General features: G+C 39.5%; 3 protein-coding genes and 1 pseudogene across 6 annotated transcripts; all 4 read right to left on the bottom strand.

Moving 5' to 3' along the window:
• Positions 1-202: 202 nt before the first annotated feature.
• Positions 203-1,576, bottom strand: LOC115752956 (annotated as a pseudogene).
• Positions 1,577-6,465: 4,889 nt separating this feature from the next.
• On the bottom strand, positions 6,466-7,665 carry LOC115752931 (senescence-specific cysteine protease SAG39-like). The gene is made up of 2 exons (XM_030691361.2): positions 7,185-7,665; positions 6,466-7,076 (listed from the first exon to the last, which is right to left on the bottom strand). Exons 1-2 carry the CDS (start codon positions 7,621-7,623, stop codon positions 6,475-6,477), a joined length of 1,041 nt encoding a protein of 346 aa, XP_030547221.2. The 5' UTR covers positions 7,624-7,665; the 3' UTR covers positions 6,466-6,474.
• Positions 7,666-8,875: 1,210 nt separating this feature from the next.
• LOC115752930 (uncharacterized protein YNL011C) lies at positions 8,876-18,795 on the bottom strand. 3 transcript variants are annotated; one of them, XM_030691356.2, is made up of 13 exons: positions 18,524-18,795; positions 18,300-18,416; positions 17,645-17,777; positions 17,093-17,189; positions 16,651-16,694; positions 15,709-15,865; positions 14,377-14,448; positions 14,186-14,269; positions 13,322-13,423; positions 11,535-11,582; positions 10,976-11,101; positions 9,898-9,990; positions 8,876-9,347 (listed from the first exon to the last, which is right to left on the bottom strand). In XM_030691356.2, the coding sequence occupies exons 1-13, from the start codon at positions 18,717-18,719 to the stop codon at positions 9,255-9,257; spliced, it is 1,362 nt and encodes a 453-aa protein (XP_030547216.2). In that variant the 5' UTR covers positions 18,720-18,795; the 3' UTR covers positions 8,876-9,254. The 3 variants fall into 3 exon arrangements, with proteins under 3 accessions (XP_030547216.2, XP_030547218.2, XP_048141518.1); XM_030691358.2 differs by having other exon boundaries at positions 9,912-9,990; XM_048285561.1 differs by lacking the exon at positions 14,186-14,269.
• Positions 18,796-19,338: 543 nt separating this feature from the next.
• LOC115752966 lies at positions 19,339-23,276 on the bottom strand. Of its 2 annotated transcripts, XM_030691399.2 has the most exons (3): positions 22,647-23,276; positions 19,535-20,395; positions 19,339-19,465 (listed from the first exon to the last, which is right to left on the bottom strand). In XM_030691399.2, the coding sequence occupies exons 1-2, from the start codon at positions 23,135-23,137 to the stop codon at positions 19,537-19,539; spliced, it is 1,350 nt and encodes a 449-aa protein (XP_030547259.2). In that variant the 5' UTR covers positions 23,138-23,276; the 3' UTR covers positions 19,339-19,465; positions 19,535-19,536. The 2 variants fall into 2 exon arrangements, with proteins under 2 accessions (XP_030547259.2, XP_048141519.1); XM_048285562.1 differs by lacking the exon at positions 19,339-19,465 and having other exon boundaries at positions 19,489-20,395.
• Between the last annotated feature and the right edge of the window lie 1,544 nt (positions 23,277-24,820).

The raw sequence follows: 24,820 nt of genomic DNA, 5'->3' as shown, positions 1-24,820 counted from the left end.
TTCGAGTTGAATTGGAAACTGGTCAAAAGTTTGCCAGCTTTCAAACAATCAAATGGCACAAAAGACCTCTGTAATTCTTGAACGTCTCACTCTGCATCCTTGGAATGGGAGACAATAGCATGAACTTCTTCAAGAATCCGACATATTCTATTAACAAAAGTTGTCACCACAGCCTGGAAAAGTTTGGCTTTTTTATTTTAACTTACGCAATAGGATAAGAAGGATACATAGCAAGTCCTCATAGCCCTTCTCGTTAGCCAAACTCTCTTTGAATCCTCATGTAGCCAGCTTCACCCCATGTCTCTCCCCAGGAATTCCTAATCTTCCAATATTTGGTTCCATCCTCCGTCGTTCCGTTCCCCACTATGGCGACGGCATGAGTCATCGCAGTCCTGTAGTTCCCACTGAAGACGCCGCTCGAGTACGACTGGAATTCCCGCCCGCTGGCATCTAGGGCAATCGAGACTGGTTGCATTGCCAACGGCCTTTAACAACCCCCCTCATTGTTTGTGGGGGCGTCCTCGTAACCCGTGATGCTGGCCATGGCCGAGGATGCCGCGACAGCGTCGCACGTTCCATCTGCTGCTCGGTATGGGTAGTTAGCTTCTGAGGTTATGCCTCCATTTTGTCTTATGTACTCAAAGGCAGTGTCCATTGAACCGCCGCCACAACCATTGTTTCCGCTAGTGCAATCGACCAACTGTTGCTCGGATAGTTCCGGCAAGTTACCAGTCTTGACCTGGGTAATCGATTCTACAGCCGCTATCGTTGAGAAAGCCCAGCAAGAACCTGCGCATGCCACCACGATGTCCCTATTTTATGTGAGTTGGAAATTGAATGATTCAAAAATTATGCGCTTTCGAGTTTATTCTATTTCATACCCCTATAGTATGATTCTATTGCTTCCTCACACTGATATTTATCACTCTCACTAGATTCAAGCCGTTCCGAGGATGAGAAAATTGTACACATGAATTCGATGAAAGTCGAGGAAAATAGTGTAATTGCAACTCTTACCACATTGACCTTGGTCTTTTATAGCATTCACAGCTCCTTTCTCCACCCAGTCTATGCTATCCGGGACGTCGGTGACATTAGCATGAACGGACGACGACATCGTCCCAGGGGGATTTCGACTAATCGGCCGTGACGACAATCCGGTACAAGCCGCGAGGAACTCCTCAATGGTTAGGTCCGAGAACGCGTTCAAACCCAACCTGAAAGTGCGACTCCCGGCACGATTGAAGTCCTCGATGAACCAGAAATTGCCTACAAAAGTCTCGAAACGATTCCCCTTCTCTTCACCGTCTGGGTAAGTGCGGCCATGCTCGTGGATCCACTGCTCAAACGCTTGCTCCACGGAAGCTTCACGGAGTGTTCGGGACGTCGCATGCAGGGCCCATAAACCCGACATCAGAGCTAAGCAAAGAGAGAATTTTCCTGCAAATGGTGAAGCCATAGCTCGTAAAGGAGTTTCTCTAGCTTGGGTGGTGATGAAGTAGAGAGTATCGAGCTACGGTATATATACGTGTTTACGGATTAAGCGTTTCCTAGCCTCCACATACTATTAGCGCCGGAAGGAAGGTTGACCCTTATCCTCGGATCGAACCCACAAGGTAAAAATCAGAATGCGGGAATTTTGTGCACATCTCGTAAGGAAAGCAAGAGATTAACTTAGTAATTTCACTTAGTTTGTAAGAATTTGGCGAAGTTTGGACGCTACTTTTGGAGCATCAGCAATATCTAGACAAAGAATTTTCAAGTCTCGTCAGCAATTGGGATTTCAACAAGAACCATCCCCTTTGTGACGGGCATTAGTGGTGCATCTGGATCGATTTAAGAAATCAGTTTTCGGAACGATTGGATGGCCTTGAGCTAAAATTAATGGTACGTTCGAGAATGTCTATATGGGTTTCCTATTTTTTAGTATTTTTCGAGCTTAATTTTATTTCAGTGGCACTTTGTAATTTCCATTTTTGATATTTTGATTCCTAATTGACAAAACCTACTAAAAGGTGTTTATCACTTTTTTTTTAAAGATCAATAATATTCACATAATTTTCGAGATTTCTATCCTTTAGCAAGAGTTTTCTTGCATTATTCGCTGAACGCTGCTGCGTCACTTTGTCTATCGTTTAAGAAGTTTTTGGAAATTGGATGGCCTTGGTCAAATTAATGGCACGTTTTCATATTTTTATTTTTATTTGTTTACTAGTGGCACTTATTGACGTAAAGGGCCTTACTTTGTCTTGTTTCGGTCCTTATTTTTTCTTGTTTGGATTGTCATCGATTGGACTTTCTCTATCTTAATTGATTGACTATTATTTTTATTCTTTTATTATTAAAACTATATGTCGAGTTTTAAAAAAAGCCTTAAATCTACTACAATTGTGTTGATTCAGTCATAAACTCATTTTTGACAATTTAGTCCTAAACCTTTTATATTTGTGCTAATTCGGTCCATTTGGCCATTCAATGTTGACATGGCACCGTGAGCGCCGACGCGGCACCGTCAACGTTGAATGACTTTCTTAATAATATCTTAATGATCTTTTAAATATTTTATGATTTTTTCTTTTTTTTTTTCCTTTTGTTTAGTTTTTCTTTCACCCAACCTTGCCGGCCACAAGCAAGGGCCGCGACACCTTCACCAAATCTAACCAAGCGAGGGAGCCGCGGCCCTTGCCCAAACCAGGCTGGCGAGGGCCACGATGCCTTCCAGTAGTGTCGTCAAAGGTTGTTGCCGGCCCTAAATGTTGGGTTAAAAAAACTAAAAAAAAGAGAAAATAAGATTATTTAAAAATATCCACATCAGCTCCGGTCAGTCAAATTGATTGAATTGGTATAAATGCAAAATGTTTAGGACTGAACCGGCATATATGCAAAAGGTTTATGACTGAATTGACATAATTACAATAGGTTTAGGACTTTTGATAATTCTTCCGGTTTGAATCTATAGAACAAAACCTGAACCGAAATTATACTAAGCGAAGTCTGGGGCGTATAAAGGAAACAATCTTGGATAGGACATCCTTTTAAGGAAAGTCCGAATTTGGATTTTTTTTTTTTTTGGGTCGAGGAATTGGATTAGTTAACCGATCGTATTAAGACGCTGAAGTGACCACAGAAGCTAGTTTATTTGTTGGAGTCAGTTTGCGATGGCGTCATGTATTCTCTTACAAATAGCATTGTTCGGATTTTGTTATTTTGTGAGTCTTACAAGTCACAAGTGTTATATGTGTCATGTGAGGCATTAACATGCAAGACATGCAAAGTTTCCTTTGTCGTGTGATAAAATTTGTTTAATTCTAATGAGATTTAGTGATTAATTTCGCAGAAAAATCGTCACCACGTATGTCTCTCATCAATAATTTTAGGCAATACTTCAATAAGAAAACTAATAACCCGGCGTAATGCAAGTGACAATGTCAGTGCAGTTCTACTGGTAACATTTAAAAGCAACTTGAATGAACTTCCATGATCTTCCAACATCTTTGGATCCTTATGTAGCCATCTTCGACCCCATGTCTCCTCCCACAAATTCTTGATCTTCCAATATCTGGTGCCATTGTCAGCCGTCCCACAGCCTACTATCACGACGGCGGTGTCGTACTCGATCCTGCAGTTCCCATTGAAAATGCCGCTCGTTCCCGTCAAAAATGCCGCTCGAATACCGCAGCTCAACAAATGCGTTGATAATATTCTGTTTATTTGGTATTGTTCTTGATTCATTTTATGTATATAGTTTGCCATTTAATTTCCCTGTAATTCAGTGTTCTCCGCATCAACCTATACAAACATAAGGGGATTTTTATTTCTATGGTGTTGAAGGTTTTGCAATTACTGTTGGCCGTTTAATTATCTCCTTATATCTATTATTTACTATTAACTTTTATATTTTCACGTTTAGTCGGAAAAAGATACTTTCATTGCTAGCTTAAAGTTTGTGATAAAGACACGGAAGACTCAAAACAAAGTAAATTCGAATGAGGTTCGAGGGGTTTGGTAAGCCAATCACGAGGCGAGCACTTGATCCATTGGGCTTTACCACCCGGTTCGCGGGCTATTCGGCTTTCTCCTCCTAACTGCCTCCTCGCTGAGCGGGAGACTCAACCGATTATTCACCATCTAAAGACGATGAAATCGATGCACTATCCCTATCCTTTCCGGAAGCCTTACAAAGTTCAGTTGGTGAGAGATCACCGAGTTAGGAACAGTCAAGGGATTCATTCAAGTAAAGTCATCTTCCCTTCCTGTAACTATTTGGGATTTATATCCACTCAGACCCGGGGATGGGAAAACAAAGGAGGATACCCCTTACTCAAGGTATGGAGACATGGAGCGGGTGGTCTTATCTTCAATCCGTAACTTCACGGCTACTACCGAGGGCTTGAATGCTTGTATTTGATGACTCTTGTCTCACTTTAAGTGGATTAGGTTTGTTGGAATTTTTACTTCCTTTTTTCTTTCTTCTCTTTCCCTTAATATGAGAATCTTCATTTTATTTTTTGTACTTCAATGTTTTGGTATAGTCGTAAACCTTACTTTTCTGACGAGCCGAGGCAATATGTGTGTATAGATATGCACATGCGTATGTACGTGTATGAGTGGGTTTTCTTTACATAATTGATGTGGGAGGTTTCTTGCAATTAGTGTTTGTCACTTAAGATAAATATTTTATTTTACTTAATAATTCTTAATATATAAGTAACTTTATTACATGGATATTTATGTACACAAATTAATTTCTTTTCATAATATCATAGGAGCTTTAAAGGGAATAACAAAAAGATTGGTGACAACTTTGCCAAGAAAAAAAAAAACTATGAAAAACGTATGAAAAAAGAAAGAAAGAAAATGTTCACTTGTTGTAGGGGCACGCATTGGTCCCAGTCCAACCCGAGAATTGGACTGCACCGGCCGGTTTTGGGTGGTATCCAAGGGGATTGGTTCGGTTTTCAGTTAAAAAAAATTTGGAACTTGGAATAACCAATTCGGCTTCTGATTCCACTTAAGGAATCGGACTAAACTGATGGATTGGCCGACCAAGATTTTGTGATCTTTTGAATTTTTTTCATCTTGAAGCAAACTCTAATCAGTAATTTTTTTTTTAAAAATGTCTGGAAACTCTCACTTACAGCAATCAGAAGAAACCAAAGAAGAAGAAGAAGAAGAAGAAGAAGAAATCATTGATTCCAGATTCTACCCTGCATGGAACCAGATTAGGTGGTCCAACTCTTGGTCCACAACTGGGAAGTGATCTTACCGGATCTAGTTTTAGGTTTCAAGGTAAGAACCGACCCATCTTAGAAATCAATCACTCATAACTTCCAGATGAATAGCTAGAGATGTGGAGTTAAGTACCACCTAGGAAGCACGGACACTCTCTAAGGGCCTCTGTGTCATGTCGGACATCGATACACATTTGACACGCAACTAACACGTGGTTCGAGCTTTGGACACGCCAGTGATTTACGAATTCAGCATCCCGACATGCCATTTCGATACGCATGAGGTTAGATTTAAGCATTTTCAAAAAATTAGGGATAAAAATGTAGATCTATAAAATATATATGTGTGTGTACTCTAGTCATATATCCTAGTCACCCCAAAATTAATATATCCAACTAGTCCCAAAAAAATCTAACCATGATTCCCTAACAAAAAAAAAAGAGAGTGTTGAAATTTTCTACTCTTACCCTATATTATGTATATATGTCATATTGGAGACACACACACACACACAACATGTTCACTACGTGTAACATGAAGAACTTACATTCATTCTATTTTTTCATTTAGGAAAAACGTGCCGAAAAAATCCTAAACCTATTGCGATTGTGCCAATTCAACCTTAAATTTTTTTTTTTGTGCTAATTCAGTCTTAAATCTTTTACATTTGAGTTAATTAAATCTTTTCGGTTAACTTTGATTAACCTAGTATTGATGTGGATGCCGGCACTAACGTGGACAATATTTAATGATATTTTAATATTATCTCAATTTTTTTTTTTTCTTTTTCTTCTTTTTGTTATTGACTCATACCATTCAATCCATCTTTGAAAAAAATAAGTTGCGAAAAGTTTGCGACCTCCTTCTGGACTGAGATTCCTATATGTGTCTCTTGTCATTGAAATTTTCCTTTATTGCGCAGAAGAGAAATGGAAGAAATTTTGAAATTAACTGCGTCCGATCTAAAGTGCTAGTCTGGAGTGTATTTATAGCCTAAACAAGATGGTCGTTTCTTGAAATTTTAAGTTATAACCGAAATTCACGTGTACTAACTTAGAAGATCAAAAGTTTTTTAATAAGTATAAGAACATGTTCTACTGATGAAATCCGCAGTCTTCATTTACATACAAGTTAAGGAACACACTTTCGCATCCACAAGGAACAACAAAACACATAAATGCACATTTGGAAAACATCTACGAGCTAAAACGATCTTCTTCTTCATCTTCTTCTTCTTCTTCTTCAAACCATTTGGGCAGTTGGATAAGAAGCTTGCATAGCAATGCCACATAGCCCTTCCTCGGCATCGATATCTCTTTTCATCCTTATATATCCATTCTCGCCCCATCCCGTGCCCCACGAATTTTTCACCAACCAGTATTTGGTTCCATCATCACTAGTCCCGTACCCAACTGCGGTGACACCGTGGTCCAGATCGGTCCCGCAGTCGCCAGCGAAGACTCCCCCCGAGTAGAACTGAAAAGCAGATCCTCCAGCATCGATGGCGACGGAGACCGGTTGGTTAGCGACGGCCTTCAAAAGAGCCGACTCGCTATTAGCTGGCACATCTTCGTGGCCGATGATCTTGGCAGCAGGGGATGCCTCTTTTCTCGCATTGCAAGTACCATCGACGCCTTCGTAGGGATAATTTGCTTCGGTCGTGAGGCCATGGCTATTGACGATGAACTCGAAAGCATCATCCATGAGGCCACCTTCGCAACCCTGATCTTCGCCTTTCGTGTCACAATCCACTAGTTCTTGCTCGGATAGAGAGACGAGTTTTCCCGTGGTGAGCTGGTTGATCCCTTCTGTAGCCGCCACGGCAGAAAATGCCCAACAGCAACCTGAACGTCAAGGAAAATAAGAAGATGGTCACTATTGATATCTAAGGGACCAAATCATATGAATGTTAGATTGGTTAGGGTTTCGAACAGGAAAGTTTCTTGCCATACCGCATTGTCCTTGGTCCTTAATGGGTGTGACGGCTCCTTTCTGTCTCCAATCCATGGTAGACGGAACTGCGGTTGCATTTTCGTACAGAAAGGACTTTGCACCAGATGACCTCGCAGAGGACGACTTCCTGTATCCATTTCGCGAGGCCATGAACTCCTCGTTGGTCATATCCGTGAACCCATTGACGCCTAGCTTGTATGGCTTAGCACCGTCTTCATTGAAAGACTCGATGAATTCGACATTGTTCTTGAATACCGTCAAGCGCCTCGCCTTCTCGGCATCATCTTCGTAGACACGGCCGTGACGAGCCATCCACTGTTCATGTCTCTCCTGCATGGACAGCTCGTGTAGCTCGCGTGACCATGCCTGCGAGGCATAAAGCCCCACAATCAGCGCGGCCACGACGACAAACTTACAATCTAGGAAGAGGGGGGCCATATCCTATAATTTCACTTCCAAGATTGTGCTAATGAATGTCGCTGTAATTGAAGGGTGAATGAGGAGCTCTTGAGAGAGATATGTATTTATAGGAGTAACATGAAATCAACTTTTGAAGATGCAGCTAAATTTGTATTCCGGAAATTAATTTTCTATTTATTTGGACCTTTGCGAACGTTGGAAAAATTCCCTAGTAGAACCGGCAAGTTGTTCAAGACATGGTTGCATTAACGTTCATGCACTGGAGTCGCTCTTGAATTTCAATTATGAAGTGCTAATTATTTGTGTGGTCGAAATAAGCTGTTTGAACCACGAATAAAATATTTATTATAATGTACAAGTAGACAAATTTAAGTCTTAATTAGTGGCCTGCCGGATTGTCCTGTCTACTAAGGTTGTCGGATGCTACAAGTACAACCGACCCAGCACGAAAATGAAGTCAATGATATAGGATCATCCTTCCGTGTTGGTCTAGTGTATATTTCCAGGAAAAGAGAGAATAGAAGAAATTGTTGGACCGTGTTTAGAAATTTTACCGAAACTTTTTTTCTAAGTAAGACGATTCATACTTTAATTGAGTCGTGATTAAGTGAGGGTCGTTGTGCATAAAATGATTAACTTGTTAATACGATATGCAATTGCTACACCATTTCTCAATGCAAAAGTGAAGCCTTCCTATTGCGAAACTCTTATGTGACTATCCTTAATATATAATATACTATGAGAATAACATGTTTTGAACCACACAAAAATAAATAAATAAATAAATAAATATTACTATACGATCCGCTCTGTCATAAAATTTGCAGTTCACAACGTAGTATTACTCTAATGTAGCTTAAAGATTATTACACTAGCAAAACCCCTTTCTTTATTTGAATGACAAATAGGGTACAAAATCACTGTGCTTCAGCAAATGGTAATCGCGGTACGTTGTTTAAATTTCACTCTGAAGTCCAATCTATTGGTCAGTTATGATCATGTTGATGTGCGAATATTTTACAGGACAGCTTACTTCAAGATCGTAGTATACAGTAATGCCGCGGAAACCAACCATATGAGTTTGGTCTCTGCTAGAAATTAGTTTATCATGTCGATCTGCTGATAAAGCAACTGAAGATCAAGAACAGTTAGTTGCTTTAATCACTACCTTCGATATAAGAATGGTCACATTATCAACCTAATGACTCCCATGGCTGGGTGAAGCCCTTGTCCTTTTTTTTTTTCCACTGAGGAGCAAAAAGATAAATGTCCAAAAAAAAAAAAGACTTAGCCACTATTCGAGATTTTCCAACACAAGCAAAAGAACAGATAATTTTCCTCATCTCCATCTGTAATCTCGTCTGGTGATGTTTCTGAAATTCTGACTTGCTGATGTTCTGGTCAGATATTTTCCTTATCCAAGAATGGCATCTGAGTTCAAACCAACAAACAAGCAAAGCAGCCACCTGTGGATACACGGTTTTCCGTCTTTGAAAGCATCGATGAATAACACAGAACATTCAGAGTCCGACTTGAATTAGTTCTCCTACCTAAGTAAAGCAGGACCCAACTCATACTTGGCAATGATAAGGAGTAAACACTATAAAGATTGATGAACTTGAGCTAACCCCTTGCCGCAATTCTGCTCATCATATGCCCATCAAATTGGCAAGAGCCTGAATCAAGGACTTCGGGTCATAGACAACACCAACCTTTGGATCATGTATTGAATCAACAACTACCTGCAAAAGATTATACAACAGATGAACAAGAAGTCCAATGCAGTTACGAGCAATATGTAGCCTATTAGATCCCTGGTTGGGTCTTTGGTTATACTGGCTGTCCTCAACATGACAAACACAAATGAGAAGAGGACATCGCATGGGGATTCGAGGACAGTCTAACAGAGGATGAGGCATGGATGATAAGACTCATGATCAAGGTCCTTCGAGATAGTATCCCAGGCAAGATGGTAAAGTTGGGGGCAAAAGAAGGCAGTCAGCTGGTTCTACCATATTTTTTTCAAATTCGTGATCAGTAGCTTTATGAAACTATACCACCAATAGCCCACCATTATATTCTAAGTCATTGTATAGTCAATAAATGTTAATGAAGCAAATATTAGACAAAAGAAATAGGCAAATTTGCTAGAAATTTCAGGCATGTCATATTAACATAACAGATCTACCATACAGAAAGTACGACCAATATAAGTTCAATTGAGTATTTCTGCCTGATAAACAAATTAGAATGCTAAACATGGAGAAAGACTAGGCAGATCCACATACGTACCACATTTGATATACCTTGAGTAGCCAAGTTTTCAATGTCCACTGGAATTGCACCATCTTTTGGCACAAATAGTGTGTTAATGTACTGATTCGGCTGCAACATATGACAAGTGCAATGAAAAACTGTTAAATTACTCCCCGCATTATCAATGTAATGTGCCTATAGGCCATCTACCTGATTTAAACCTTATCCCATGGGGGCAAATATTTGAAAAGGATACCTATAGTGTGACCACGATGAAATTTACAAATTAAATGTGTGACTCATAAAATATCCTCAGAAAAGCACACGACTTATTCTTCAGCCAGAATAACCGCACTAATCTATTACCATTCGAAATTGATAGTAGTAAGAATTGTCTTTTAAGAGCTACTTTGGAGAAACAACATCAGGGAAAGCATCATACAGAGACACTAATGCCATGTTTGGGAAGGTGAAGAAAGTGGAGGGGACAATATTGTGGGTGGAAAGTTGATATCAAGTTGAAAAATTTGTGAGAGTAAAAGGGAGGAAAACTAAAAGTTTAAAAATTTCCTCTCCTATTTTTCTTTCCCCACCCTTTCCAAACAAAGCCTAAGACAAATGATTTCGGTATCATTTAACAAAAGCAGAAGGCTTCCAGCTCCTTGAACCATGTATTGTATCTAGTCATTACAAGCCAAGCAAGATTAGTTTATTGCCAGTTAAGATAATTCCCGATTGATAAGAGGAGTTACAGTAAGACAAGAAGATGACATCATGTTTTACCAAATGAGCAGATTAAGAAATATACGCTGAAGGTACATTCCTTATAACAAGAAGAAATGATGTAATGGTCTGTCTGTGCAACTAGAGCATCAGATAGACAAGGTGCGAAAAAAAACACTGAATTCAAATTCAGCACAAAAACTACATAAAAGCATGCTGAGGAGATTGTTGTCGTCTTTAACTTCAAAATGTGGAAGTATCTCCACAAAAAATTAAATATGATATCTGTTTCTGCACGCTGCATTAAGATGGCAGAGTCGTATCATCACATCCACAATTTTATGGTACTCTAGACACTGTATTTAAGATGTAATTGGATCATGCAACTTACAAGATTTTCAAGAGAGTTATTGGAATGCCCGTAAGTCCGATTTAGGGCATCAGTAATGGCAGTTACAAAGCTTGAAGCGGAAAAGCCACTTGTCTCTCGATCATGGGAACCATTCAATAGTAGAACCTAGATCAAGATAATATACAAAATGCTAAGATAGCAGTAAATGTTGTTCCCAGGCATGAGAATGTAATTAAGTGTTTTAACAACAAGAGCAATGCTAGATGTGTTTGAAATATTTACTACATCTGGTATATAAAGTATGTTGTAAAACATCTATTGATGAAACTCGCAACTTCTCTCAGGCACCCTGTTTCACTAGACAATCAAGCACCTCCAAGTGTACTGTCACATTGTTTAGTAAGAAATCATTGGCCAAGTAATAATAACATCTAATGTGGGACAAATAGCTTATCGTGGAAATTTGTTAAATTAAACTGCACAATTAAACAAGCATGCCAATATCTAATGCTACGAGTCAACAGCGGGGCTTATGTTCCTCTTGTAACCTCATTCTTTTTAACACAAAGATCACTAAGTTAAACTGACAGAAAGATACCTTGGGACATGTACGGGAAGAAATAATCTCTCCAACCCCTAATAGTACCTGAAAAAGAGAGCAAGTGGTTAAATTTCAACCAAAAAGAGAAAAAAAGACTGCTTCTAAACAATGAACATCTGCCAGGACACTGTAGGAAAACTATTGCTACTAAGTAGACGGTTGAGTTGCAAAAGGGAAACTATTGGCAAAAGCTCACTAATTAAAAGAATATCCATCATACAGAATTATAAAGCTACTACTTTTAGGAGCAAACATATGGACAGTGAACAAAGAATGATTTCCTATCATCACAAGGTGAATTCATTTATCTAGAGAAATAACATAGAGCTGTTCTGAGTACTTAGTACCAACTATGTCAACTCAATCACAAATGATATAGCAAACTAAGAGGCAACATATTGGTTTTCTTCCTCAGATGAAGTAAATAAAATGGAGAGAATATTCAGCATCACAATGAAGCTGTCAAATCAGAGAAAGCACTGAAATAGGAAGAAGAATCAAAAGATGACACTTATCATATAACACTAGAGACACAATCATTGCCATGCATGGGAAAAACCTAATGTTATCTAACTAAAGATCATATATTACTTAAAAGAAAATTGTAATTGGTTAACTATGATTAAAAAAATTCATTTGATCACACTATGTTTTGGATACTCTCCTTGCACTTTCCTTTAGTTATGATACTGATTTATACTTTTAATCTTCTACATTCAACATAATTGTCTTTAGCAAAAGCTGTTAACTCTTAATTTTAATTAATTGCATTTTTTAAAGTATGTCTATTTATTCTTTGATATTTAAAAAAAAACATTATATAGAAAGTATATTTTATTTATTTTCTCTTCCATTGTTTATTTTGGCAATTTGCTATTGATGAAAGCTAACAATTGCCTTGAGGTCTTTCATTTGACATTAAAAAGTTTGAAGGAACTAATTCTCCATTAAGATTTTAGGGGTAATTTTTACTGTAAATCTCTTAACCTTTCTTTTGGAATTACAAAAAAACATGACATATGGGAAGTTGTATTTGAATTTTGTTGATCTCTCTCTCACTCACAAACTAACACGTGGCTTATTGTGGGAAGGGAATTAACACATTAGTATATAGAGATCAGAACCTACTTTATATAGTATAGAGATTATAACCTACTTTGTTAAAGTCAAACTTCCTAACTAGTTCTGGGAGAAGGGAGGTAGGGAGGGACAGAGGAAGGGAAAGGTAAGGAAGCAGAGGGAATAAGACGAAGGGAGATGGATCACAAACAAGGAAGACAACTTCTATGACAGATTTTCAGCAATACATAGCACCCTACATAAGATGGAGACTTATCAGTCTCACTATAGTCGGAGACAGAATGCACTGGAACCACAAAAGCAAACAGTAATGATTAGAAATTGTAAGTTAGGCACTTGAAAATAAATATCTTAAAGTAATTAGATGCTGAGGAGCAGGAGAGGATCAACAAGTACATGAGGGAGAGCGTTAGATCATAGATCGGACCTACATATGCAACCCTACAAGACCCACTCAATGACAGATTCAAGCTACATAATACATATCCATGAAAGACCCAAATGCTGTGGGGTCATACGTTTCCATGAAAATAAGAAGGTTCTAATAGATTGACACTCACGCAGCAACTGAAACTCAGTCCAGGAAGGAAACAACATTGATATCCAGTAAAAGACAATCTCCAAAGTTTTAAAGAGTTGAGTTGAGATTATTACGCATTAACTAGTTCACGAAACCAGAACATTTAAAACCACACTATTCTTACCAGTGAAGGACAAATGGATGTGAAAAGAGATCCCATGGCATAAACAATGCAATCGACAGTTCTCAGCTGGTCCAGAACAGCTGGATTTGCTGAGGGGTAAACCTATCATCACTAAATCTTTGTAAGTTCCATATGAAATAATGAAATGTGTACCAAACCTATCACTTATAATTCATTGTGTTAAAGCATAAAAGGAATGTGGAATTAGCTTTCCTTGTGCAGGGAAAGATGTGCATGAGAAGGAAGAGAAAAAAGCACTTTTACATACATAGGGTGTTTTCCATGCAGGAAGACCAAAATAACTAGCCAGAAAAAGCTGTCCCTGATCTAGGAGCACAAAACTGTAAACTTAAGAGAAATGTAACAATCATGCATATCCTCCAGCAACCTAAACTGAAGCAAGCAGTACACTGAAATTATCATAGTGGACCAGAAATATGTGAAAAGAAGGGAGAAGGCATTATTACGATAAAAGGAGCTCGTATTCATATAACGATGCCTTAAAAGTTACTCATGTCAATTAAATTTCTCTTGATTGCCTTGCTCCACCTTTTCCTTGCTTCAAGAGGATTTTAAAAGCAAAAATTCAAAAGACGCTGAAAAATTAGTGGCAAGTCTAAACTATGGTTTAGATCCCATGGTCATCTTATACTTCCCAACTTCAATTTCCATAACCAAACAATGAGAGGAAGGAAGAAACTTAAAGAAAAGCACTTAAGAAGATGTAGCTTCACAACCTTAGTAAAAACATCTAGTTTGAAGACCAATTTGAGAATGACACCACATGTTTACAAGTAAATATAATCAAATCACCATTTATCTTGTGTCATGTGAAACAACAAATGATGCCGCACATGTCCTTACCTCATGCAAAGAATTTGTGCCTTCACTTGACAGGTAAAATACTCGTTTTATTCTTGAAGGAAGCGCAGGAGATGAAGAGCATTCCTATACACAAGGAAAAGGCAGAATATACATTGATTCGTTGTTACATGAAGCTAGCAGAAATAAATGATTGAATGAGAATAATTCTATAGTTACACTCTTACACATACCTTCTTGACAAGTTCCACTGTCCCTGTGGTTGGATGAGAAATTTCATTCTGACCGCGAATGAGAGTACCATCCTACATGCAACGCACAAAGTAATCAATGTATAAAGTGATACCGCCTAATCAAACTTTGCTTCCTTTAAGGATGGGTGAACCTCACTTATCAGTTGGTGAAAGTAAACCTTCGGGAAAGAAGAATTATATTGGCAAACTTGACTTGTAAAATAAAATAAAGATATGTTCACACTAACCATCCCTATGTTTGTTTGAATTACGGGAAAAACTACCAAGCAAATGTAATCTGTAGTCCATCCCCTCATGTAAAAAATTTTGGCTTCTTTATGGCAAGGTCTCTAGCTACAAAATTCATATGATCAATTAAGTGATTAACTTATTGTGTCACTAGAATAAAGGAAAAAGGGCTGTTACTAAACAAGTACATTGAGAAGATAAGTGAGAACTTTAATGATGCAGCCTGTGTGCCCCTTTTTTTAAATTAGAGAAGCCTATTTGTCCTTGATATGACTGAAAAACAATGCATTTCAAGGTGGGCTATGGTCATATTATTTGAATGAAGATATTTGGATGCTTTATCAAGGAGATGTCATCAGGATATGGAGAGTCCAGTTGAAAGCAGCAAAGAAAGACGTAAAAAGACATGAAAGAAGACAATAAGGAAAGAGAAGGAGCACTTAGAGCTTGTCTAAGGTTTGATAGTTCATATAGAGTTGAGCCTAATGGCATAAAAGGAATCATTTAACTGCTCCACTTAGTGGGATGAGCCTTGGGTTGTTGTTGCACAAATGACACCATGATGTGAGAAGAAAGAAGAAGAGGAAGAAGAAGAAGAAGAAGAAGAAGAAGAAGAAGCCAAAATCAAGCTTTGTTCGCGGAAAATTGTTCGTTTCTTCGCAATTGTGGAGCAAACATCAAAGACAATTTTCGATAGAGCCAGCGGAAGATGGTATAATCTCAAACTTGATATCCCACAAGAAGTTTGCTGGAGTGTGCTATCCAACTAGGATATGAAGCCAACAAACAAAAGTCAGGAGAGATTATCAATTCTAGTTCTTTCCAGAAAATAAGTATCCGCATTCAAGAAGAAGGTCTAAACTTAAGATCTGGCAACAAGTCATGTATCAAGTCTAGAGTCTCAAATGGGAAACAAGAAAATAATGCCAATGTGTCTCAAAGCACATATCTCATAACAGACATTTATAAGGACCATTAGATGGCATTAATGGGACATGTAACCATGTCAAAAGGTAATTAAGAGTAAAGAAATCATTTTCAAGCAAATGTCCACAACATCAGTTGTGAGATGGAAATTGATACCCATAATTCACATCCCAGGGTGAGCCTGTCATTGGTAGAAATTACTGGGAGAACCAAGCTTTCAGATGGAATATCTGAGACACGTGAAAACAAGAAAATTGCAGCGTCTAAAGACTGAAAAAATACGCGAGCTCCTGCAAAGAAAAAATTCCCAATGCTGCAGGAATTAAAGAGTCAGTAAATCTAGAAGAACATAAATTATTGATATTGATGAATGGGGATGCCAAATCTTCCTTTTTTTCAACCAAATAAATAAGAAAGCCAAACTTTTAAGTACCACAATAACATTTATGCAAAGTCACAACATAAAATGGCACACCCGATGCGTTTGCAATAGTTGTTAGTTTCAGACAACTAAAAAAGTAATTCATTGGTTTAAAAGTTATCACATAAGATCAACCTCATATCATGTCAAGTACTTAACATATATTCTCTAGCAGTGAAGACCAACAACAACTCAATAGGGACTATAAAGGACAACCTTAAAACTGCTCTCACAACTTCAAATAAAGTGGAGAGTGATCTTAAAAGTTCAGGAAATGAAAGGGTTAATTCAATGATATGGGTAAATGTAAGCAGTGGGTCAAATACTTCTTCCAAATGCTCATTTTCCCATGGCATTATCTCAAGTTATACTCTTTCATTTTCTATATGCCAACAGTAATTCATCACCAAAGTTTTCCATGACAAAACTCAATGCACATGTATTTCAAGCATGAAAGCCTCTTGAAATGTAAGTGCATTGCTCACCACACAATGCATCACAAAAAAAGAGAGCTTCTGCATGATCTCACCTAGATACCTACTGTCGGCATGGACATCTGTAAAATTTATCAGCAATAATGTATAGAAAGTACTCATCAAAGATATGGTCCACTGTTTTATTCCTAAAAAGAGTCAAACAACAATCACAGTATACAGTGGGACAATATCAACAATTACCTGCCATTGCTAAAACAAAATGATTCATTAGGACGCCGAAGGATCTGTATTAACAAAACATGTACCACTTTTGAGCCATACATCCTCTGAAGAAGATCAAAAGGCACTTAAAATTCAATAGAACAAACGCACTAACAGGGTAGCAGTCGGCGGCATCACAAACATATAGGTAGTGCAGCATTATACAATAAACACAATATCCACGACATCATGACAGTCGATAATCACAGTTGAGTTTGTTGACATAATTTAGACAAAACTATTCGCATAGCTACTATAAAAACATATTGGTTAGATGAATAATTTTTACAGACTAGATGGAAAAAATCATGATCCAGTTGATCTAATTAAAAGTACAGAATTTGAGGGGAAGGTGTCCATAATTGACAGAACAAGGAGCCAAGGGTTGATACATTGTCACAACTACACCAAGTAAACATACCTCATTCTGAAAGTAAACCAGAAAAGCTCTAATCGTTTCCCGATAAGGTCTTGAAACACCATCCCACAAAGAATGATCTCCTTCAACAACCTGATACCTGCCAAATCCCCGACTCATAAATCCCCCCCCAGACAGTAAGACATAACAAGATCCGAAGATTCATTTAAGCAATCTATACTACGCAGTGAAAATACTCAATAGACAATTGAAAAAAAAAAAAAAAAACTCAGCTTTCATATACAAAACTGTGCAAACTGCAGTCTTACAGCAGCTTATATGATGAGCATAATGACCAGGATCCACAGCACAGTGAAGCAAAGCTTGGATATCATTGGCTATAGAAACCACCATTTATGAGGTTTTACATGCCTATCTACCTGATGCAGCATGTGGAAAACTGTGTTGGTTAACTTTGGCAACCGAAACTAATAAATTGGCCTCTTCGCTAAAGCTTTGGCCAGAGTGAGAAAGGGCTTAATCAGTCATCAAAAAGCAAAAAGGATCAACACCAAGCACACTAAACATTAAGCACCACTGAGAAGAGTGCACTACCAGTCTGACTTGGCTAGCTTTGGATCAAGTGGCAAGCGATGACCCAATAATCTTCGGACAGAAAGGGCCTCCGAAGTACTCTGATCCGACAATCTCAAACACCTTGACCTTATGTCTCCAACAGCCGGCCCACCTACATTCATTTTCACATAAACTCTCATTCCATAAATTCACCAACAAAATTTCTGTTAGTATAGGCCGGAATGTTAAAAGCATTTGGAACGATCCCCAACATTGCAAAGATGATAGGAAAATGAAGTCTTTATAAGTGGGTGCACATAAAGAGAATCACTTTAGTGTGTGGACTCTCTAATAGGCCTAAGAGCCCTGAAGGACTTATCCCATTACTCATCTTGACTAGGTACTTGCGCTTGAGTTTTGAACAAGTGTTTTATGAAGTTATGTAATGAAGAACTATGACTGTTGGTTGCATAACTAAAATTAACTTCAGCTATCCATTGGTGCCTGTTCAGAGTGACTTTCAATTGTATCTGGCCGGCAATAGTCTCATAGCCGACACCAATTGTGTTGCTCTGTCTTCTCATTTTTCAATTTTCTCTCTCCCACAACCGAGAACAGATTGAACAGCAGCAAAGCAACTCACAGGCTGACACTACAAACTAAAAGACCGCAACCATTCGAGAAGCAGAGTTACCGAGAACGCGAACGATTTCGGCAGTGCTGCCTCCGTCGTCGGAAACAGGGAGAACATGAGCGACGCGAGTCGTCAACCTCTTGAGCTCCTCAACCACGCCGTTGAACGCAGTGCCACCTGCAACAACAACAGCAGCAACAGCAGAAACAGCAAAAACATAAGCCCCAATCGAGCATAAACCTCGACAATGCGCGGACCAGCGAAAAGCCAAGAGAGAGGGAGACCTGAGAACACGAGCAAGGAAGGCTGGGTAGGGTTGGGCTCGGGGACAGAATTGGAATGCGAGCGGAGAGAGGCCATGGACACCGAGAGAGATCTCGAGGACGAAGAAAAGGAAGAAGAAGAAGAAGAAGCGAAGTGGGTGGGCAAATGAAGAAGCTTCTTGTTACAAAGGGAAGGACCCAAGCAGCAATCCGCCATACTCGGGGAGCTGCGCCGCCCCCACCACCGGAAAAATTTGGAAATTCAGGTCCAAATTAAGTGCCCGTGCAAAAAACACGAGCTCCCTGCTTCAAGGAAATTGGCTTTGCTGACTCGTTATCCGATGCTGGAATTCTGACCACCCCCACGTAGGCATCTGTCGTGCCTATGTGGGGTCCCTCCTAGCTGACGTGGAGGCTGTTCCCGGCTGAGCGGCCTTCACCAGAGAAGTCATAATATGTAAACCCACTTTATCTCAACCATTATATCATACGAATTTTGACATTATACTCACATTAATCAACCATCGAAATATATGAATTTCTCTCCGACAGGCCCGCTCATCTTCAACCCGTGTTGTTCTTCAGCTGGGTCAAGCCAATTCGAGAGCTCTAACGGAACCGTCTTGCCTTGGCCCGCCCGATATCGATCATCAAGCACATTTGGCTCGGCCCGTGATCATGTCCATGCTGCACATTTTTTTATGCTCTAATTTACCTACGAGTGTCCCTCCCAAATTTGAAATTGAAAACCATTATCCACATCTCGAGGTTCATGTAAATGATCTACGCATTGATATTTGAGAGAGATTTTGTATTATGCATGGCAAATGAAAATTCAAGATATTAATTTTCGCGAAAAATCTAGAAAGGAAAATAAAAGTCACCCTACAAAACAAAATCATGAATTTCGAACATATGACATCCATTTCCGTTCACGATGTACATTTTTCGCTGGGCAATGCACAAGATGCAAGAAATATAGTCTCCTTTTTGCCCTTTTCTTTTTTGGGGCTTCTTTGTTTATTCAAGATTCATCAATAGGGCAAGCTTTTAGAGCTTGTGCTGATGACCAAGGTTTTAAGCCCTGAAGAAGAACTAGGAGCAGCACTGGCTCTTCTAGTGATCACCTCCATGTTCTTGTGAAGGCTCTCCCTCACAAGCCTCTGCATCATCTTCTTCCCTTCTTGGGCCTCCCGGTAATGCACCGGCGAGCCCATCGGGACCCTCCCCATCTGTGGCCCTGAGTGCGGGCCCATCTTCGTTTGCCGCTCGTCCTTGAACCACTGGAGCATCTTCAGGGCCCTCTTCTGGGCCAACGTGCTCCCTAGCAGGGCCACCTCGAGAAGAACCTGGACGATCCCCGATTTCGCCATCTTCGATCTCTGAGTGGCGCTCTGATAAGCCAAGATCATCAAGATGTGGGCCGAGATCTCTTGGCACTTGGGTCGATCTTCCCACGTGAGGACCTCGATCAGGTTATCCGGCACCACCGGGCTATCTTCCAGGGCCCTTCTCCCCGGGGAAGTGACCACGAGGTTCGCTAGCGTGGCCAGGGCCTTCTCCGCCAGGCCCTTCGATGCCGACGGCAGCCTCAGGAGCGGTTCCGCCACGCCGTTCGAGGCCAGCTTCGAAGCGTTCTCTAGGACTGTGGATAGGTTGTGCAGGGCCCCCAAGCACGACTCCTTGGTCTCATGCCCTGAACCGGATGATTCGAGAGTGGACAGCGTGAAGGGTAATATCTGGGACGACTCTAGAGGAGGCAAGTGGGTGTTCTTCAGGGAGGATAGCGACAAGAGCAGTTCTGAGAATTCATGTCTTGTCTGTTCATCCACTATGTCTTTGTTGCTTGGCAGTGTCAGAAAGATTCCTGCTTCCACCATGAGAGCCTTGTTCCTGGACAAAGCCGATTGGGGAATCAAAATCGTCAGACAAGGGTAGTTGCCAAAAGAAAGATCATCACAAAGGAAAACAATAGAAAAACTAGAATAATGGCATAAATGATGTCTAAATTTTGATTCAATATGTAACGTTGTTCATGCATTTTCAATTTATTCATTGTGATCTTTGAACTATAGCACAATATGCAATACGATCACTAAATTTTCAAATTATTCAAAAAATTTAAAACGTGTTCAATTTAATCCATGAACTATGAAAATATTCAATATTGTTGTTCCATTAGTTCAAGTTTAAGAACAATATTAAACATTTCCTTATAGTTCAAGGACTAAATTGAACATATTCTAAAAGTGTATGGACCACATTGGATAAATTAAAAAGATTAGGAATCGTATTACACACTGAGTTACGGTTCATGGATCATATTGAATCAATTATAAGTTTTTACATAATACATTGCATATTGTGCCAAAGTCAAGGGGATCATTTATGTCATTTTGCCATCAAGATGAATCTATAACATCGTTCTGTAAATCACTTTCCGTATCTCTTGTATTGCATTTTCGATTCTATATGCAATGCGATTTTTCCTACATGATAGTCATGAATTTTCGAATCTCTCATCTTCGGGGTCTCTGCAAAAATAGTCAGACACATTGGCAACATGCGTTCAAGACAGCTCAGTGCAATGAAACTCGGCCTAGCTTGTCTACAAAATAGATATGATTTGTCTCCCCATCTTAAAAAAAAATGCCTGCAAAGTCAACGAGAATCTCAAATCAAGATCTCTAGACAGGGCGTTAGGTCAACAGATGGGAGTTTTCAATGGTACAAATATCATATCAAAATGAAAAATTTGTGGGATTCGAACAATTTGGCAATGAATCTCAAGGACAAAATGGTTTATAGCTTTCTCCCGCATTATGTCTCTTATCAATGGAGCCTAGATCACCCCGTTAGTGGCGGGTCTCCGGATCTCGCGACCTTTTCCGATCGAAGGGCAACCCTTAACAAAATTTAAAATCGTGACCTATGCGACTCAAACTTACTTTGTTGCATCTTTTATCCTGTAACCTAATATTTTCGATAATGTTCCCTAACTTAAGTGTGAAAATAGGCGATTAGGTGTCGTGTACATTGGCTCAAATGTCAAAATTCGCAGATCCCATCCAGAGAAAGACCAACGACCGCCCCGTGAAATCGACAAAACATAATTCATCCGCGAAAGTCAAAGAGTGACGATTCCGATGTGGCTCCACTAAAACCCAAAATCATTTCAGTGTTTTTCCTTTTGAAAAAAATACACTAAAAGTTTTAAAACTTATCACGAAAATATAATCGAGTTCTAAAACTTTTAAAAAGTGTAATAAGCTCCTAAAACTTATGACGAAAGTGCTATCGAGTCCTATAAATTTAAAAAATTGCAATCAAAGAAACGACTTGACTAGATCAGTTTGATAAGTTTTAAATCTTGATTACACCTTATAAAAATTTTAGGACTCAATTACATTTTTGTGAAAAGTTTTAGGACTTAATTACAATAAAAAGTTATAGGACTTAATTATAATTTCGTGATAAGTTTTAGAATTTTCAATGTCCTTATTCCTATCATAAGGAATTATGGATGTAATTTTTTTATGCTAGAGCCTAATTAGCAGTTAATTTAAATGGGCTCCTCCCAACTAATAATCCGGATTTTGGGTTGGATTAGGAGTTAGCTCATCCACACTCAGCCCCACCACCTACTCACCCAAAGTGCTAAATTAGATTAAGTAAGTCTATAACCCTCCAAAATTAGGACCTAACAATAGTTGTTAAGTGAGATATGAGATCATGCCATGACAAAAATTTCTTTCATTAGTGCCCCACATTGAGTAACTCCTAAGGCAACACCCACAGAAAAAAAAAAATTGATCACCAGCTCGTGTGGCTACTCAGAGTACTCCTTTTGGAAGCTTAGTTCGCATGAAACGGGTCGGGCGGTGCTCCGTACCAACCGCCGGAAACTATACCGGTAGTCAAACCCCGAGTAAATATTTGGTAAACTTAAGTTTGATAGTCCAAGCTAATCAATTGTTTGGAAACTTTACAACCTATTGATTGTTCGTAGAATTTGGCTTATACCGATTTTCGTTAGTACTTGTTTATCCAAATTTTATTGCTCAAGAAAAAGGAAAAATGAATTCATAAAAAAGGAAAAAAAAAAAAAGGAAAAAAATTGAATGTGATGAGCGAAATTACTTACGTGTGATTTCCATTGGCAAGCTCGATCAGAGCTCTAATCGCTCCACGTCGCGCACCATCTCCGTTTACTCCAACCATGGCCACCAGAGCCTGTACGACCCCGAGCTCGGCCATCAGCTTCTTCGCCCTCGCGTCCTCTCTCGCCAACCTCACGATCTCCGCCGCCGCGGCCTGTCGCTCCTCCGCGCTCCCAAAGTGGACTCTCTTCACCGCTCTCTGCAGCGCGACCGAACCGTCTTCCATCGTGGAGTCCCCTCCTCCGCGGTCAACGTCGTCTTGGCTATTGATACCACGACGACTCGCCGAGACGCCGACGAGGCCGGGTTGCTTCCGCGACTTCCCGGCTGTTTTGGCGCGCAAGAACCGCCTCAGGCGAGCGAATAGTCGGAGCTTCATGTACGACCGAAGCCACGAAGAAGAAGCAGGAGAAGGAGGAGGAGGATCCGGAAGAGATTTTGGTGTTTGTGGAGGTAAAGAAACAGAGAAAGACATGGAGAGAGAGAGAGAGAGAGAGAGAGAGAGAAGAGAGATGGAAACTGTTGCTGGGTTTGTCGCTGTAAATGAAACTTCCTTTTAGAGAGAGAGAGAGAGAGAGAGAGAGAATCATGGAGGAGGAGAATTGCAGAGAAAATGAATAAAAGAGAGGAGCACGGAGCACATGCAGTAGAACAGTGATGTCCCCCGTAACCTCACCGGGCTGTCACCAATCATTTCACACAGCACAATAATTTATGATAACTCCTTTTCCATTTGGAGACACACGGGAAATTAAAAGAAGAAACTTTTTCTTTTTTATTTGATCGCGTTAAATGATCGACATGTGTGTACCGATAACCCGATCTTGTTCGTGAAGCGTTTGCATTTCCATCGCTAGTGCATTCGACTATCAACACTAGGGTTTTGTTAAGAAAATATTTCAAAACGACTTGTTCACAGCTCAACTGATCGCTAGTATTTTAGTTTTCAAAACACGAATCAATAAAAAACGGTGGTGGATTTACAACGGCACCCATTTTCTATCTAGGTACTGAATCTACAATTTTCAAGACCCAGATAGGGGAAATCCATCATAATATCACTCAGCTTCTCGATGGTATCTCCATTATTCTCGTATACCTTTAGAAGCTATTCGCTTATGTAATATCGTGGACTCCATTTGACCCAAAAAGGGTAACACAAAAGATGTGCGTCAGCAAGCTCGAGAAGTGCCTGAAATTTAGACGGGTCCTACTTGGTTAGGACTCCACTAGACTTTCGCACCGTAAGGTAGCACCTAACACGAGTGCAAGTTCTCCTTCTCTTTTATCTAGTTTTGGCTATTTCTAATTCGGATTATTTCGATTCCGGGCCTACAAATTCCCGACAAAAGCCCCGTTTTTTTTGGCAACATGGCACTTGTCCTGGCTTAACGAAAGTCGTTGATGGCTTCGACGAGCATTGGTTTTTCCACAAGGCATTTAATAAGCTCTTCAACTCTAGAGCTCCTCGGAATGGACCATGAAAGTCAACTTTTCGATGGTTGAAGTATGTGTTCCAGTTTGCCCAAAAGGGAAAACAAAAAGGAAAATTTCATTTTTTGCTTCTGTGGGAGGTCCGAGGTAAGCAGCACATCCTTCTCATTTCGAACATTGCAAACCCTTAAAGGGCAAAAAAAAACGTAAGTTCCAACGTTGACGCTTGTCACTGGATTCAAAAGAAAATGTAGATCCTGGTCTTATCCTAGGGATTAGGTTTTTTTGTGCCAAACTTCTGATCGTAACGCACGATAGCAGCAGCTTTGGGGTTACCGTGAGCAGCCGACCTATTTGCTGTCTTAAGAAGTCAATGTCTCGAGCCTCCAAGACCTATATTTGCCCTATTTGCAAAAAAAAAAAAAAAGGTAATACCAGAGGAAAAAAAAAAAAAGAAGAGAAAATTACTCATTCAATTTTAAGTTTATTGTACGAATGATAATTCAATCTTAATTTTTTTTTAATTTTGTTAATTTAATTCTAAATCTTTACACAAAATTCTAATATAGTCTTCCCCCTCTAATATTGCACACCGCCGTGTCGGCGATTTTACTGTGAAAATTGACCAGAATGACTACATTAAAATTCCAACCAAAGGTTTAGGCAATTAGGTTAAATTGGCGAAATTGAAAAGTTTATGATTGCATTTTTTTTTTTTTTGTCG

Source organism: Rhodamnia argentea, chromosome 9 (genome assembly GCF_020921035.1).
Source record: "Rhodamnia argentea isolate NSW1041297 chromosome 9, ASM2092103v1, whole genome shotgun sequence".
NCBI lineage: Eukaryota > Viridiplantae > Streptophyta > Magnoliopsida > Myrtales > Myrtaceae > Rhodamnia > Rhodamnia argentea.
The sequence above is the reverse complement of the archived record's forward strand: the minus strand, read 5'-3'. Positions and strand labels throughout refer to the sequence as shown.

Excerpts from the sequence above, each read along its gene's own strand:
- LOC115752931 (XM_030691361.2), bottom strand. The coding sequence starts at position 7,623 with ATGGCCCCCCTCTTCCTAGATTGTAAGTTTGTCGTCGTGGCCGCGCTG. Across the intron at positions 7,077-7,184 it reads TAAGGACCAAGGACAATGCG|GTTGCTGTTGGGCATTTTCT; the intron begins GTATGGCAAGAA and ends CTTGACGTTCAG.
- LOC115752930 (XM_030691356.2), bottom strand. The coding sequence starts at position 18,719 with ATGGCGGATTGCTGCTTGGGTCCTTCCCTTTGTAACAAGAAGCTTCTT. Across the intron at positions 17,190-17,644 it reads AAGCTAGCCAAGTCAGACTG|GTATCAGGTTGTTGAAGGAG; the intron begins GTAGTGCACTCT and ends GGGATTTGGCAG. Across the intron at positions 14,449-15,708 it reads CCCTGGGATGTGAATTATGG|GATGGTACTCTCATTCGCGG; the intron begins GTATCAATTTCC and ends CGTTGCATGTAG.
- LOC115752966 (XM_030691399.2), bottom strand. The coding sequence starts at position 23,137 with ATGTCTTTCTCTGTTTCTTTACCTCCACAAACACCAAAATCTCTTCCG. Across the intron at positions 20,396-22,646 it reads CTTGCCAATGGAAATCACAC|GAACAAGGCTCTCATGGTGG; the intron begins GTAAGTAATTTC and ends GGCTTTGTCCAG.